The sequence below is a fragment of the Pelodiscus sinensis genome, chromosome 5, assembly GCF_049634645.1.
Source record: "Pelodiscus sinensis isolate JC-2024 chromosome 5, ASM4963464v1, whole genome shotgun sequence".
Classification (NCBI taxonomy): domain Eukaryota; kingdom Metazoa; phylum Chordata; order Testudines; family Trionychidae; genus Pelodiscus; species Pelodiscus sinensis.
In genome coordinates, this window is record NC_134715.1 from 84174268 (window position 1) to 84189957 (window position 15690).

At 42.3% G+C, this 15690-nt stretch overlaps 1 protein-coding gene across 5 annotated transcripts in view; it reads left to right on the plus strand.

Moving 5' to 3' along the window:
• Window positions 1-15690, plus strand: part of AASDH (aminoadipate-semialdehyde dehydrogenase) — a 77663-nt gene that overhangs the window by 18242 nt on the left and 43731 nt on the right. For all 5 annotated transcript variants that reach the window (XR_012904289.1, XR_012904292.1, XR_012904291.1 and 2 more), the window contains exons 6-10: window positions 215-407; window positions 4431-4672; window positions 6812-6918; window positions 11090-11262; window positions 14949-15138. Coding sequence is in view for 1 of the 5 variants with exons in the window: in XM_006113498.4 (XP_006113560.2) it covers window positions 215-407; window positions 4431-4672; window positions 6812-6918; window positions 11090-11262; window positions 14949-15138 (905 nt within the window). In the remaining 4 variants the exon portion in view is untranslated. The remainder of the gene's footprint in view (window positions 1-214; window positions 408-4430; window positions 4673-6811; window positions 6919-11089; window positions 11263-14948; window positions 15139-15690) is intronic.

The following is a 15690-nucleotide window of genomic DNA, read 5'->3' on the forward strand; positions in this document are numbered from 1 at the left end:
AGCTTCATTGTTTAGGCCCTTTGGCATTCACACGTGCCCCTGATTTTTTTCTTTACCCCACATAATCAGTTGGTTTCCTAGTTTCAGTTAATCCTCCCTGTAGGCTGGTGGAGGGTTCGTTAGCCATGGGTGGGCTTTTGCCTTCCCAGACTTCAATAGGACCAGCTTTTATATGCACCACATTTAATAATTCTGGCCTCTTTTTATATTTTAGATCCATATTCAAGATCACACCAGATGATATGGTGTTTATGGCCTCACCTCTGACATTTGATCCATCTGTAGTTGAGTTGTTCATTACTCTGACAAGTGGAGCTTCTGTGCTTATAGTACCAAACCCAATTAAAATGATGCCTCAGAAGTTGTCTTCTGCTCTTTTTCACCATAACAGGGTGACAGTATTGCAGGTAGGCCATTCACAAGGGGTCCTATTGAGATATGAGGAATGTGTTTTGTTTTATTCTTTGCCTGTGTGTGCTGGTTTTGTATAACACTAGACAGTAATGATGATGTTAAAGAAGTTTTTCCTTCAGCATAAGTTCCTTTTGGATTTTATGCATCTGTTATCCTCTTTGCTACAGCGTACTGGAGCTTCATAAAGTTAATAAATTACCATTTGAAAGGATTATTCTCAGTGATATATGACAGATGAGATTTGATTGAAAACAGGGCTGACATTCACCTGAAGGCTTCTGCTAATTATGTATCTTTTAAATTTCTTCTGACATTCATTCTGGCACCAAATAATGAGCTTGATCTTGCAGATGTAGGTAATTCTCAATCATGGAAGTAGTCCCATTGCCAAAATATGATAAAAGAAGGAAAGTATCCATCAGTAGTACCATTTATAACATAACATGATTATTTCCTCAATAAATTTGGCCATTTATAAGGGTGCACTGGCTTCTTTCTTGTGGTAGAGAGAGAGAGAGTACCTCCTGTGATCTGAATTTTAACAGACTAAAATCTAATTTGCCTGTAGAATATACTAGAAATAATGGCCCTTTGTAGTCCTTATTAATTGAATAAACCCAATTGCATATTCTGTAATACAATATGGTATTATGCAAAGGCAAATGCTTGACTAAAACAGTTAAACATCTCTATTTGTGGGGGGGAAGTGGATCTATGTCAGTTGTTTCTTAGTCTGCTTTAAGTTTTAGATACAGGCAGTAATATTTCTGCCTCCTGCACCTCACTTATATCTGCCCTCAGTTTCCCAAAATAATTTTTTTAGTCTTCCCACCTGCACGCACAAGCTCTTCTTAAAGACGTTCTTCTCTCCCAGAGGAAGTAGGTGGTTGTGGATGTAAATTCAGGTTTACTTAACAATTAAGGGAAGAAACCACAGCAAAAATAATCCAGTTGTTAAAAAATATTAATTTCTGGATCCTCTTACTTCTGCTCTGTTTACAGTGGAGGTTGTAAGTAAAATCCTGGTTCTACAGGATACTTCTACACAGCAAGAAAAGGACCCACAGCAATCTTTTTATGCACAGTCTCTTTCCGGATTTACTAAAACATCTTGACTGCTGTCCTGCCTGATGGTTTCTCCCCCGGCCTATTTTTCTCTAACTTGCAGCTATAATTATCAAATCGGATGTTTCATTAGCAGTCAGTCTGATTTTAGGCTTTAAGGTGATTGGACATTTTGATAGTTATTTTAAACTCAAGTAAATGCAAATTTAAAAACTTATCTTGATCACTAAAGAGAAGGGTCCTTAGTGAAATAAATGGCACCAATTCACTTACGATTTACTTGACAAATAATTTATTTGATAGTATTCTTCAAACTTCAAGGCTGCTGTCCTTGTGAGGATTCTGACCTTTCTGAACAGAATTGAGCAACTTGCAGGAAAAAATAATTTTGTCCTTTCCTGAATCACTTCCATTTAGGAGTCATCAAAGTTTGAATAATCTGTTGAATGCTAACAGTTAAATAAAAGGCTCTGATTTATTTCATAGAATCATAGAACTATAGGGTTAGAAGGGACTTGCAACGGTCATCTAATCTACCCCTTTTCCAAGATACATGATTTGTACCCCCTTAATCTCCTCTTTTCCAAACTAAGCATACCCATTTCCTTCAACCTTTGGGTACCTGTCTTCCATCTTATCTTTATGATCTTCTTTGTAGCTTGCTTCTGGATCTTTTCCAGTTTCTCTACATTCTTTCTGTACAGCAGTAACAAAAATTGAACACAGTACTCCAGCTGTGGCCTAACCAGTGCTGAATAGAGTGGTATTATTGCCTCCAGTGACTTGCATATACTGCGCCTCCTTTAATGCAACCCAGAATCACATTTCTTTTTTTTCTTTTCTTTTTTTTTTTCAAACACATACTGTTGACTCCTGTTGAGGTTGTGATCCACCACAACATCCAGATCTTTTTCTGCTACTTTTCTCTGCCTACTTTTCTCCCATTTTGTATGTGTACCTTTGTTGGTTTTCCCCTCTAAATGTAGTCCGTACATTTGTGTGTGTCAAATTTCATTTTGCTGTCTATAAGTCCAGTTCTCCAATTTATCAAAATTACTTTGAATTTTAATTCTATCATCCAAAGGGTTTGCAACCCCTCTTAGCTTTGGGTCATCTCCAAATTTGATCAGTATATTCTCTTTTCCTAAAGCCAGGTCATTAATAAAGATAATAAATAAAACCAGACCCTAAACAGATACCTATGGAGCCCCATTTGAGACGACCTTCCATTCTGATATTGTTCCGTTAATAGTTACTGTTTGTTTGTGGTTTAATCAGTTACGTATATAGCTCATGGTAGAACTATCAAGTCCACATTTCTTTAGCTTACTTATGAAACTGTCATGTGGGGCTGTCTCAGAAACCTTGCTGAAATTTAGGTGTATTATATCCACTACATTTGTCAACGAAGAAAATCAAAGTGGTTTGACATAATTTGTTCTTGATAAATCTATGCTGGCAGCTAGTGATCACATGTTCATCCTCCATCTATTTGCAAATGGAATATATTCTACATTAGTCTTGTAACTTTCCATGTATCAAGGCCAGGCTGACTAGTCTCTCTCTTTCCACATCTCCTGCTTTTTCTCCTTTTTAAAGATGAGCACTATGCTGGCACCTCTCCTGTTGTTCATGAGTTTGCAAATGTTCTCGCTGGTGGCATCAAGCTTTCTTCAGTTAATTCCTTGAGTACCCTTGGGTGAATAGCATCAGGCCCTGCTTCTTTAAATTCATTCAAATTAGTCAGATCATCTCTGGCTTATTTATCCCAATCCACATATCTTCCCCTTTCTTATCTATAACTTAGCCAGTAGGTTGGTCACATGTTATTTTTTGTGAGAGGATGCAATTAGATGGGCATTGAGCAACTCCACCTTATTTTATATTAACAAATCACCTTCATTGAGCAGCAGGCCCATGCCATCCCTGATTTTCTTTTTAGTCTGACACATTTGTAGGACCCCTTCTAGTCACTAACATTTCTTGTCAATTATAACTCAGTTACTTGCATTGGCTTGACTTGCCTGATTTTGTTCCTCCATGATCATGTTATTTCAATGCATACATTCTTAGTGACATTCTCCTCCTTCCATTTTCTGTATGTATCCCTTATTGGTTTTTCATAGGACTGTCAATTGTGATTAATCTATATTTTAATCATACTGCAAGTAATAGAATACCAATTTAAATTTACAATAAATATTTTGGATGGTGTTCTCCATTTTCAAATATATTTTAATTTATGCACAGAATACAAAGCATATAGTAATAACTATTTGTAAAAATAATAGAAATTAAAGAAATAGTATTTTTCAGTTAATCTCACACAAATATTGTATTGCAATCCCTTTATCATAAAAGTGCCACTTACAAATGTAGAACTATTTTTTACGTAACTGCACTCAAACACAAAACAGCATAAAATGAGAACCCACAAGTCCACTCAGCCCTACTTCTTGTTTAGCAAGTTGCTAAGACAAGTTCGTTTACATTTATTGGAGATAATGCTGTCTGCTTCTTATTTACAGTGTCACCTGAGTTCTTTCTGAACTGCCTCTGGTTAGAGACAGAACCGTAACTGGCTATTAGAGGATTGTCTCAGAGATAGTGGAACGGAGGGTTGGGAGAAGCAGGCGGGAGCTGATGCTCGCAGGGTGCTCTCCTCCTCACCCCCATATGTAAATTTTTCAGAATGTGTAACAACCTACACTTTAAAATTCCATCAGAGATCATTTTATTTTTCTTACCCACATCCTTTCTCACCACTCCATTGATTTGGAGATCTGTTCAGCACTTTGACATTATTGGGACATTATTGAGCTTTTTCTACATTTGAGAAACTCCTGAGAGATTGCAGCGTACTGTGTTTGTAGACCTGCAGTTTTTCATAATCTGTAAGAGCATAAATATCTTTGTTACACACATGCCCTTTTTTTGTTTACATTGCTCAGGTAACGCCAACATTTCTCAGACGATTTGGAGCTCAGTTTATTAAGTCAACTGTGTTGTCTGCCAGCACTTCACTCCGTATCTTAGCCCTTGGTGGAGAAGCATTTCCTGCATTGAATGTCTTGAAAAGCTGGAAAGGCAGGGAAAACAAAACACTTGTTTTTAATCTCTATGGCATCACTGAAGTCTCAAGCTGGGCCACATGCTATAGGATTCCTGAAGAGGTTCTTAGTTCTGATGTTCGGTGAGAAATTTCACTGTTTTGTTTGCTGCTTTGGTGCACACAAAATATGTAGTAGTTGGTGATCAGCTCTCCCAACACTACAACTTGTTTGAAGGCAGAATCCACATTCACTTTGCTGGAAGTTGCATATGTGGGAGTATATCTGCTGACGAACATAGGTTTAGAAATAGCAGTGATGCTTGACTTTATTTCAAAATGTTGTGTTCTCACAGTGGTTATTAGCACGATAATTAAATCCAATAATAGATATAGTAACAATGCTTTAGCACATATATAATGTGTTTTCACTCACTTCAAAGTAGGCCCCGTAAAACAGGGAAACATTGTTACCGCCATTCTCCATATCTTACTGTTCAGCAAATAGTTGCTCTGAAATTACTCCATGAATATAACTTCAGAAAATCCTAAAGTGATTTTCTGAAGTTGCTCAGTGTATGTCTGCACTGCAATAGGCGTGAGCCAGAATGCCTATACCCCAGTTACAACAACAGTCTGTACTCCAGACAGCTGGCACCATCCTCATGATTGGAGTACTGTACATTGTGCCCTGAGTGATGAATGGCTCCTTAGGCCAATAGTCATCCAATGTAAATCTGTGCTGGTATGTAGCATTAAGGAAAAGAGTCAGCAGGATACCATTCCTAAGGTCAGAGAACTGCAGCTGGATCCCTAGGCTTCTTCCTCTCTATGGCTACGTCTACAGTGGCATGATTTTCGGAAAAGCGCGTCTAGATTGGCAGGACGCTTTTCCGGAAAAGCACTTTTTGCGGAAAAGCGTCTGTAGCCAATCTAGACGCGCTTTTCCGCAAAAAAGCCCCGATCGCCATTTTCGCGATCTGGGATTTTTTGCGGAAAACATTACTTTGCTGTCTACACTGGCCCTTTTGCGCAAAAGTCTTTCGGAAAAAGACTTTTGCCCGAATGGGAGCAGCATAGTTTTTCCGGAAAAGCACTGATGATTTTACAGTAGATCGTCAGTGCTTTTCCGGAAATTCAAGCGGCCAGTATAGACAGCTGGCAAGATTTTCCGGAAAAGCAGATGATTTTCTGGAAAAACTTGCCAGTCTAGACACAGCCTGTGTGTTTTGCTTATGCTTGGCAGAGCTTTGAATCTAGCCCCAGGCTTTTAAAGGTGTTTGGCAGGAAAGATGGATTTGTGGGTCCTTTGCTACTGTTTTGTAGTACAGGCAGTCCCCGGGTTACGTACAAGATAGGGACTGTAGGTTTGTTCTTAAGTTGAATCTGTATGTAAGTCGGAACTGGTGTCCAGATTCAGCTGCAGCTGAAACTGACCAGCGGCTGACTACAGGAAGCCCGAGACAGAGTTGCTCTGCCCCGGCCTTCCTGGAATCAGCCGCTGATCAGTTTCAACAGCGGCTGAATCTGGACGCCAGTTCCGACTTACATACAGATTCAACTTAAGAACCCCAGGCGTCCTCAAGTCAGCTGCTGCTGAAACTGATCAGCGGCTGATTCCAGGAAGCCCGGGGAAGAGCAACTCTGCCTCGGGCTTCCTATAGTCAGCTGCTGGTCAGTTTCAGCAGCGACTGACTTGGGGGCGCCTGGGGCAGAGCAGCTGGGGTGCTGCCGGGTTGGTCCAATAGCGCCGAGAGCGGTGCTGTGGGACCAACCGGCAGCGCCCCCGCTGCTCTACCACAGGCGTCCCGAGAAAAGCCTGGTCTGCTGGGGGGGCGGGGGCGGACGCACTAGCTGCGCGCCCGCCCTCCCCCCAACAGACCAGGGAGACGCGGGCGGCGGGACCGAGACGCGCCGCAGTCCCGCCGCCCACGTGCTCTGGGGCGAGAAAAGCCCCGTTCGTAACTACGGATCCAACTTAAGTCGGATCCGCGTAACCCGGGGACTGCCTGTACATATAGAAGACTTGGATTTTTTTTTTAAAACATTTATACTGAAGTTCAGTGTATGCTTCTCAGCATGGGGGTACACTGATATGCACTAGCTTTGCTTGAGCTGATGCTATAAAAATAGGAGCATAACCTGGGGTAACATGTTTGCAACTGCAGTGCACCCATATCCACAGGCCCATGCAGTTTGTATGGTTGGTTTGCATTTTGAATTTTTTTCTTTATCTGAAGGAAAAGATTTTTACTTTTTTATTTATTTATTTTTATTGTTTAGATTTGATTCCGCTGTACCACTGGGATCACCACTGCTTGGAACAACAGTTGAAGTTAGAGATGCCACTGGTTCTGCAGTTCTAGACGGAGAGGGACAAGTTTTCATAGGTTATCTTATACATTTGTTAAATGATTAATTTAAAAAAATGTTTTAATCTCTGTGCATTTTATTTTTTAAAGTGCCACTGCCTGAATAACAAAACACTAAAATACAGAAATATGGTGTTTTCTCCAGTAATGTACTTTTTAAATTTTATACATCATTTAAACAATTTACTGGGATGGATGCTGATTTTTGTGGTAAAACTCTACCAAAGTTCTTTAAAGGGCTATCAGAATTATGGTTTTATATGTTTAAATAGCCACTACTTGTGTCTTTGGAGTTTAAAACTACTTTCAATAGTATCATATACTCTGTAATAGTGAAAGAATCAATCTGTTCTCCATAGGCCCTCTGTGCCAGCACAGACGATGGAGGTAAACCCTCCTATGAACAGATGGGTGATTGATCCTTCTCAGTTACAAATTGCCCAGGGAATAAAAATTCCATAGAATAATAAAAAGACTGCATCACAACATTCAGAGAAATAGTTCAAGCTCTGTCATTGCAACTTGAAACAGAGTAGGATATCTAGATTAGCACATAAGACAGGAGATAAGACACTTAAAATAAGACAGGAGATCTACATTACATTCTTCACTTCTCTACCGAGGAAAAAGGACTGTAAACTGTCTAAAATCCTATCTACCACATAGGGCCACAACAGTGGTACCCCTAACTCATCCAGCAATATCGTCAATCTTTCCAACTACACACACAGCCCGGTAGAAGAGTCTGTTCTATCTTGGAGACTCTCTTGTTGCCCCGTCACCTCCCACTAACATGATTCAGTTCTGCGGTGATCTGGAAGCCTACTTTTGCCGTCTCCGTCTCAAGGAATACTTCCAACACAACACTGAACAGTGCATTGACACACAGATACCTTCCCACCAACAGCACAAGAAGAAGAACTCCACATGGACTCCTCCTGAGGGCCAAAATGACAGTCTGGACCTCTACATAGAATGCTTCCGCTGACATGCACAGGCAGAAATTGTGGAAAAACAGCATCGCTTGCCTGGTAACCTCAGTCGTGCAGAACGCAATGCCATCCACAGCCTCCAGAACAACTCTGACATTATAATCAAAGAGGCTGACAAAGGAGGTGCTGTTGTCGTCATGAACAGGCCTGACTACCTAAAGGAGGCTGCCAGACAACTCTCCAATACCAAATTCTACAGGCCTCTTTCCTCAGATCCCACTAAGGAATACACTAAGAAACTGCACCATCTGCTCAGGACACTCCCTACACAAGCACAGGAACAAATCGACACACCCTCAGAGCCCCGACCAGAGTTGTTCTATCTATTACCCAGGATCCACAAACCTTGAAATCCTGGACACCCCATCATCTCGGGCATTGGCACTCTCACTGAAGGACTGTCTGGCTATGTGGACTCTCTACTCAGACCCTATGCCACCAGCACTCCCAGTTACCTCCGTGACACTACGGATTTCCTGAGAAAACAATGCATAGGTGATCTTCCAGAAAACACCATCCTAGCCACCATGGATGTAGAGGTTCTCTACACAAACATCCCACATGCAGATGGAGTACAAGCTGTCAGGAACAGTATCCCTGATGATGCCACAGCACAACTGGTGGCTGAACTCTGTGAATTTATCCTCACACACAACTGTTTAAGATTTGGTGACAATATATACCTCCAGACCAGTGGCACTGCTATGGGCATCCGCATGGCCCCACAATATGCCAACATTTTTATGGCTGACCTGGAACAACATTTCCTCAGCTCTCGTCCACTTACACCCCTTCTCTAGCTATGCTACATCGATGACATCTTCATCATCTGGACCCATGGGAAGGAGACTCTGGAAGAATTTCATCATGATTTCAACAGCTTCCACCCCACCATCAACCTCAGCATGGACCAGTCTACACGGGAGGTCCATTTCCTAGACACCATGGTGCAAATAAGTGACGGTCACATCAATACCACCCTATACCGAAAGCCTACCGACTGCTATGCTTACCTGCATGCCTCCAGCTTCCATCCCGGACACACCACACGATCCATTGTTTACAGCCAAGCACTGAGGTACAACCACATATGCTCCAACCCTTCAGACAGAGACCTACACCTACAAGATCTTCAACAAGCATTCTGTAAACTACGATACCCATATGAGGAAGCGAGGAGACAGATTGACAGAGCCAGACGTGTACCTAGAAGCCTCCTGCTACGGGACAAGCCCAAGAAAGAAACCAACAGAACACCACTGGCCATCACCTACAGTCCTCAGCTAAAAGCTCTCCAACACATCATTAGTGATCTACAACCCATCTGGACAATGATCCCTTGCTTTCACAGGCCTTGGGAGGTAGGCCAGTCCTTGCTCACAGACAACCTGCCAACCTGAAGCATATTCTCACCAGCAGCTACACACCGCACCATAATAACTCTAACTCAGGAACCAGTCCTTGCAACAAACCTTGGTGCCAGCTCTGCCCACATATATACACCAGCAACACCATCACAGGACCTAACTAGATCAGCCATACTTTCACTGGTTCATTCTCCTGCACATCTACTAATGTAATATATGCCATCACGTGCCAACAATGCCCCACTGCTATATAAATCGGCCAAACTGGACAGTCCCTACGTAAAAGAATCAATGGACACAAATCAGATATTAGGAATGGCAACATACAAAAACCTGTAGGGGAACGCTTCAATCTTCCTGGACACACAATTGCACATCTAAAGGTAGCCATCCTGCAGCAAAAAAACTTCAGGATCAGCCTTCAAAGAGAAACTGCTGAGCTAGAGTTTATCTTCAAGTTTGACACAATCAACTCTGGATTAAACAGACTGTGAATGGCTTGCTAACTACAAAAGCAGCTTCTCCTCTCTTGGAATTCACACCTCTAGATCAGCTACTAGAAGTGGGCCTCATCCGCCTTGATTGGATCCACCTCATCATCTCCAGCCTGATTCTGGCCTGCATATTTATACCTGCCTCTGGAAATTTCCACTACATGCATCTGACGAAGTGCGTCTTTGCCCACGAAAGCTTATGTTCCTACACTTCTGTTAGTCTATAAAGTGGCACAGGACTCCTCGCTGCTTTTGTAGATTAGCAGATGCCACCTTCATGGGGACCTATTGGCCTACTTTGAAAAATCAGATCAGCAGGCAAGAAATTACCAGTATTTTACACAAAAAACAGGTTAGTTTTAATGACTTGTTTTCTGCTTCCATTTGGCTCAATATAAACAGAAGGGTTTTTTTTAAATTATATGAGGTCAGAGTATGACATGCCGTTGGATGGACAGATTGTCTAGCTGGTAGATCAATATGTATATCTTGGACAAGCATTGCATATGGACAATGAGTTGGGCCCGAGTTGAGCAGGAGGAGGAGGTCGGGCTAGATTGCCTTTGGGAGTCTGCATAGTTTTTGTTGATCCCAAGCTTTCCACCACTGCGAAAGCCCATCTCTTTAACATCTGTATCTTTCTGGTAGTACTCTATGCTCTATGGCTGGAACACTTACAAAAGAATTAAAGCTGCAAATCACCCAAAGAGCAATGGAAAAACACATGGTAGATGTAAGTAGGCAACAGCATGTTACTATCAGTGATCTGCCTGCAAGAAGTGGTGTCAACTATATCATCCAAGTTATGTACAATCAGAAAAGACTGACACACAACAGATGGACAGCACGTATACTTCATTGGCAGGGCTCGCCAAGTGGCGGCGAGCCCCACTCGCCAGCTGCGCAGTTCTGCACGCTGCGTGGCCATGCCGGCTTGTAATCTACTCACCATGGGTGAGTAGATTACATTAATTGTTGAGCCCTGTTCATTGGTATCCATGATACATAAAGAGGGGAAGAGGAAGGTCTCCAGCACTTTGGGTTGATTCTTTATGGAGGATTCATGGAAGGACGTGGACAAGATGGCGTGGAAAAGTTGTGATCCTCATCAGTGAAATCATGAATCTTCCAAATATTCTAAGTCTGAGGTTATAGGATACCCTCACACTGATACTTTAGCTTTCAGAAGTTTAGTTCCAATCATTAGTGCCTTTCTGTATGTCAAACTTTACAGTTCTTTGTCAGGTTATTTTAATACTTTTACTCTGAAATAGGAGGTAGGTCATTCATAATTTTGTAATTATAAGCTGCAATAATACTGTATTCTTTTGCACAGGTGGTAAAGAACGAATCTGCTTCCTTGATGATGAAGTAGCTGTTCCTTTGAACACACTGAGAGAAACCGGGGACTTTGTGAGAGTGAAAGATGGAGAGATATTTTTCTTAGGAAGAAAGGACAGTCAGATCAAACGTCATGGCAAACGACTTAATATTGATTGTGTACAGGAGGTAATACAATCTGTACTGCTCAGAACTTACGCAGTGTGGATTATTATAAACAAAAAGCTACAGTGATTTGTTTAATCAGCAAAAAATCATAAGTATTAATTTTGTTGAATCAAACTTAAGGTGTAGATTTGTCCAGAGGGCTCAGCATCCTAATAGCTCCCATTGTTCTCAAGAATGTTACCAGATTCTGAGCTCTTTTGAAAAATCTGGCCTTTGTTGTTTGTAGTTTTTGTTTTATTCAACTACATTACAAAACTGTATAGAGAATTTTACACTTGAAAAATACAGCTTGAACCTCTCAAATCTCGCAACATCTGGGGCCTGGCAGGGCTATGGATGTTGCTGGACCAAAGAGCCTGAAGAAGGTGAGACGAAAGGGCAGAGGATCCCTGAGTACGGAACCCCCAACATCGGCTAGGACAGGCAGCATTTGGGGAGCCCCCACCCTGGACGGGAAACGTTCGGCAGCAGCCGGGGAATTCCCGCCCCTGCTGGGGAACCCCCAGCGTTGAGGGGGGCCATGTGACTGGGAAACCTCTGGCTGCAGTGGGGCTGCCTGTGGCAGGGTAGACCTGGTTAGGAATCCCAGCAAATCCCCGGTGGCAGCCGGCCAGGGTGACCAGGCAGCCTCTGCTAGAGAACTCCCCCCAGGCTGAAGTGGGCTGGTGGAGGCAGGTGATGGCTGGAATCTTCTGCAGCAGCAAGGCCAGTCCTAGCAGTGGGGAGGGATGGAGGAACACCCCAGCTAGGGAAAGCCCGGCGGCAGCACCAGGTGGCCCCAGTCAGGAACCCCAGGGAGCACCTGGCGGCAGCGGGGCCGGCAGCAGCCAAGTACTGTATTTTAGTGAATATAACTCATGGGTTATATTTGTTTTTACAAACCCCATGCGCGCGCACACACACACACACCCCGCGGGGTATATTCGGGTGCAGGGTATATAGGGTTTTTTTACTCACCAGCGGTTTTTACTCACCGGAGGCTGTTGGTTCCTGCGGCTGCACAGAAATGGGGTGGGGGGGGAGCGGTGAGCGCTTCCCTGCCCGTAAGATGGTGGTTCCTGCATATACACAGGAATGGGGAGTGAGCGCTCCCCCACCCGGAGGCTGGTGGTTCCTGCGGCTGTGCAGGAATGGGGGGGTGAGCGCTCCCCTGCCCGGAGGCTGGTGGTTCCTGCTCCCCCGCCCCTTCCTGTGGCTGCGGAGGAACCAGGGGGATAAGCGCTCCCCCGCCTGGAGGCTGGCGGCTGCGCAGGAACCGGGGAAGTGAGTGGCTGGCAAAGGGCATGGGGCAAAGGAGTGGGGGGGGGGCATAGGAGTGGAGCGGAGGTTCAAGGGTCTTAGGCACTAGGGAGTTAGGAACTGAGTTGGGCTAGGTGGACCAGTAACATATTTGAACATTCATTATTTGCATAATGAATATGCAAATATGCAAATAAAATGTTTGTCAGTCCACAGCATAAAAAAAGTTGGGAGCCACTGGTTTAGAGCACTAGAGTGGGCATCAGGACTCCTATGGTACATCTACACTGCAGCGCTATTTTGGGATACTTCTGGTGTCCTGAAACAGCTATTCTGTGTCTTTTGAACAAGCCTGTTATTTTGAAATATCTTTCAAAATAATGGGCACGCTAGTCTGACATCCCTCTAAATCTTGTTCCGTGAGGATTAAGGGACATTTCAAAATAGCAGTTTATTTCAAAATTTAAAAAATAAGCCATTTTAAAATACACTCGAAATAAGTTACGCAATTTGCGTAGCTCAAATTGCGTAGCTTATTTCGAGCTAAGAGTGTAGTGTAGACATGCCCAGCTGTTTAAACTAGGAACAGAATTTAAGGGTAAGTCATGCAATCCCTATTTAGCTCAGTTTACCCATTTGTAAGGCACAATATGTCCTTATCTCAGCCAAGCACTATGAGAATTAATATTTCTAAAGCACTGAGACCATTGGACAAGACATTATATAAGTAACAAATGTTGATTACAGCTATATTTATAATGAATCAAATATCAGTAGAGGGAGAAACAAATTAACAGATGTTGACAAAGGAGAAGAATGGATATGAACCTTGGGAAAAGGTGGAGAATTATATCCAAGCTGTCTTGTTAACAGGCACATCTCAGTTGCAATCAGTAGTACAGGAGTCCCCTGATTTCTGATCATTTCCCCCCCACACACACACTTATAACCATTTTTGTAAGTGTGGAAGGGACTAAAACCCCCCACTTACGTCCTTGGTCCGCACTTACAACAGCGCACGGTGCCTATTGTAAATGAGAGTTCGAGTTACAATGCCCCCAACTTGCAACGCTTTCCCTGGAACCAATCGCGTCGCAAATCGGGGGCCTCCTGTATTACTTCAGGACTGTGTTTGGCTAGTAAAGTCAATGAGGCAGAAAGATGAGTTCTTAATTAATACTAATATTTCTTAATGATCCCGGTTCTTCCCACTGTGACCCAGTGGAAATAATTCTGGAAACAGATACTTCTGTAGAATGAGGATTGTAACTGTGCACTGAATGCACAAATAGCTCCTTACTGTCCTGTAGGATATAGCCTTTATGTCTAAATTAACGGTGTATCTCTGGGGTCAAGAAGATTGTGATTGAATGAAGGTATGCTTTAGTTGCTCTTGTTTTTCATAAGGTATGTGTCTATAGAAAATGTTTTAAAATTTGTTTAGACTTGATCCAGTAAGATGAGGCATAAAAAATACCTTACTACAAAATGTTTAAAAAAAAAAAAAAAAGTAGCTTCCTGATGGGCTTTCAGTGGAATGATTAGACCAAGTTACAAGTGTAACTTGTACACATGTAAATTAAGGTAAGAATTTTGGCCCATTGAGTCCAGTTTCTTACTTATTCCAGTAGGAAACATTTCTGTCTGATCCTGAAGGCTGATCCTCCAGGATGTTCCAAATCGTGCCCTCAGTTCACATCATCACATAAAAGCAGCTAGTGTTAGGTCTCTGACTCTAACACATAAAATGATGTTTATATTCAAGAATGACATTTTATCTTTAGTTTAACGGCAAACCTTTAGGTTTAGCTAAATCAGTATACTGAATAGCATATGTAAGATCGCTTACTGTTAAATGGGCTAAACTTTAACTTTGAAGTTTCTTAAGGGGATTTGAATGACTCAATGGATGGATAAAATCCAACCCAGTAGAATAGCAGAAGTTGTTCAGATTTTATTGGCATTTATATGCCATCATTTTATCAATCCTGTTTTTAGAGGAGAGATGTTACCCTCACAAAACTGGGATTACTGGTATATTAGCTTTTGTCGATAGTCTTGGCAGAAATGCCCACAGTAGAATGAATATGGAGAGTGAATTGTGTTCCCACTCCTATATGTGCTTCTTCCAGGTCATACCTGAGGCAGAGTGGTATGGGTCATTGAGAAGTTTGCCCTGTCTGCTACCTGTGCTGTGGTTACATTGTGGAATTAAACACATTTATTCTTAAGGGCTGTCATTCTGACACTTTTCATGAGAGCTAAATACTTATTTGAATTAAAAAAAAAATCTAGGGAGAAGAATAGAGGACATGACATGTTTGTTGCTTCACAAATTCAGTAGCTGCCAGTATCAAAATATAAACTTCACATCAGTTCTTTATTTATCAGAGTTGTGGGTTTTTTCCCCTGCACTTCAGCACAAAGGCTATGTTCTTGTATTGCAGGCTGCTGAAGGTCTTTGTAATGTGGAATCCTGTGCAGTGACATGGTATCAACAGGAAAAGTTAATCCTGTTTGTTGTACCTAAAGACAGTTCAGCAGGAGATACTCTTAAGGAACTCGAGAAACATCTCCCAACCCACGCAATCCCTGATGAACTTGTGTTGATTGAAACTTTGCCTTTTACATCACATGGTAAATGAAATAAGTTTGATAAATGCTCTTTAGTGCAGATACTACTCCATGCCTTTCTGTTCTGTTTAGAGACTAAATTTGTGTTTTTTTTCTGAGACTTGACCCCAAAGCAATAGTAGCTGGTTCATGCACTCATTAACTCTTACTTTTTTTGCAATGTGCTCTCACGTGACCCATGGTACAGGGCGTCCGTGCTATAAGTCTCCCCAATATACATCCATTCTGCATAAAGTCGTTGACGCTTGTAGGTACTGATGCTTTATAAGTCCTTCCATTCCTCCCTCCCCCCAAAAAAGCCCAATTTGTGCGAATGGAAGTCAGTTGTGGGGAAAAAAATTCCCACTTTAAGTTGTTTCGCTATAAGTCCAAGTTTTTTGGAACATATCTTGGACTTGTAGTGAGTGTTGCTTCAACATGAGGATGGCCTGTATTATGACAACACCATAAGCTGTCGTGTTCTGCAGCAAATCTGTCTGCACTCATTTGTTCTCCATTGTGTTCTTGTGTTGTGTTTGTTTGATACCCTTAGACTCTCTGGAATCAAATAGTAAT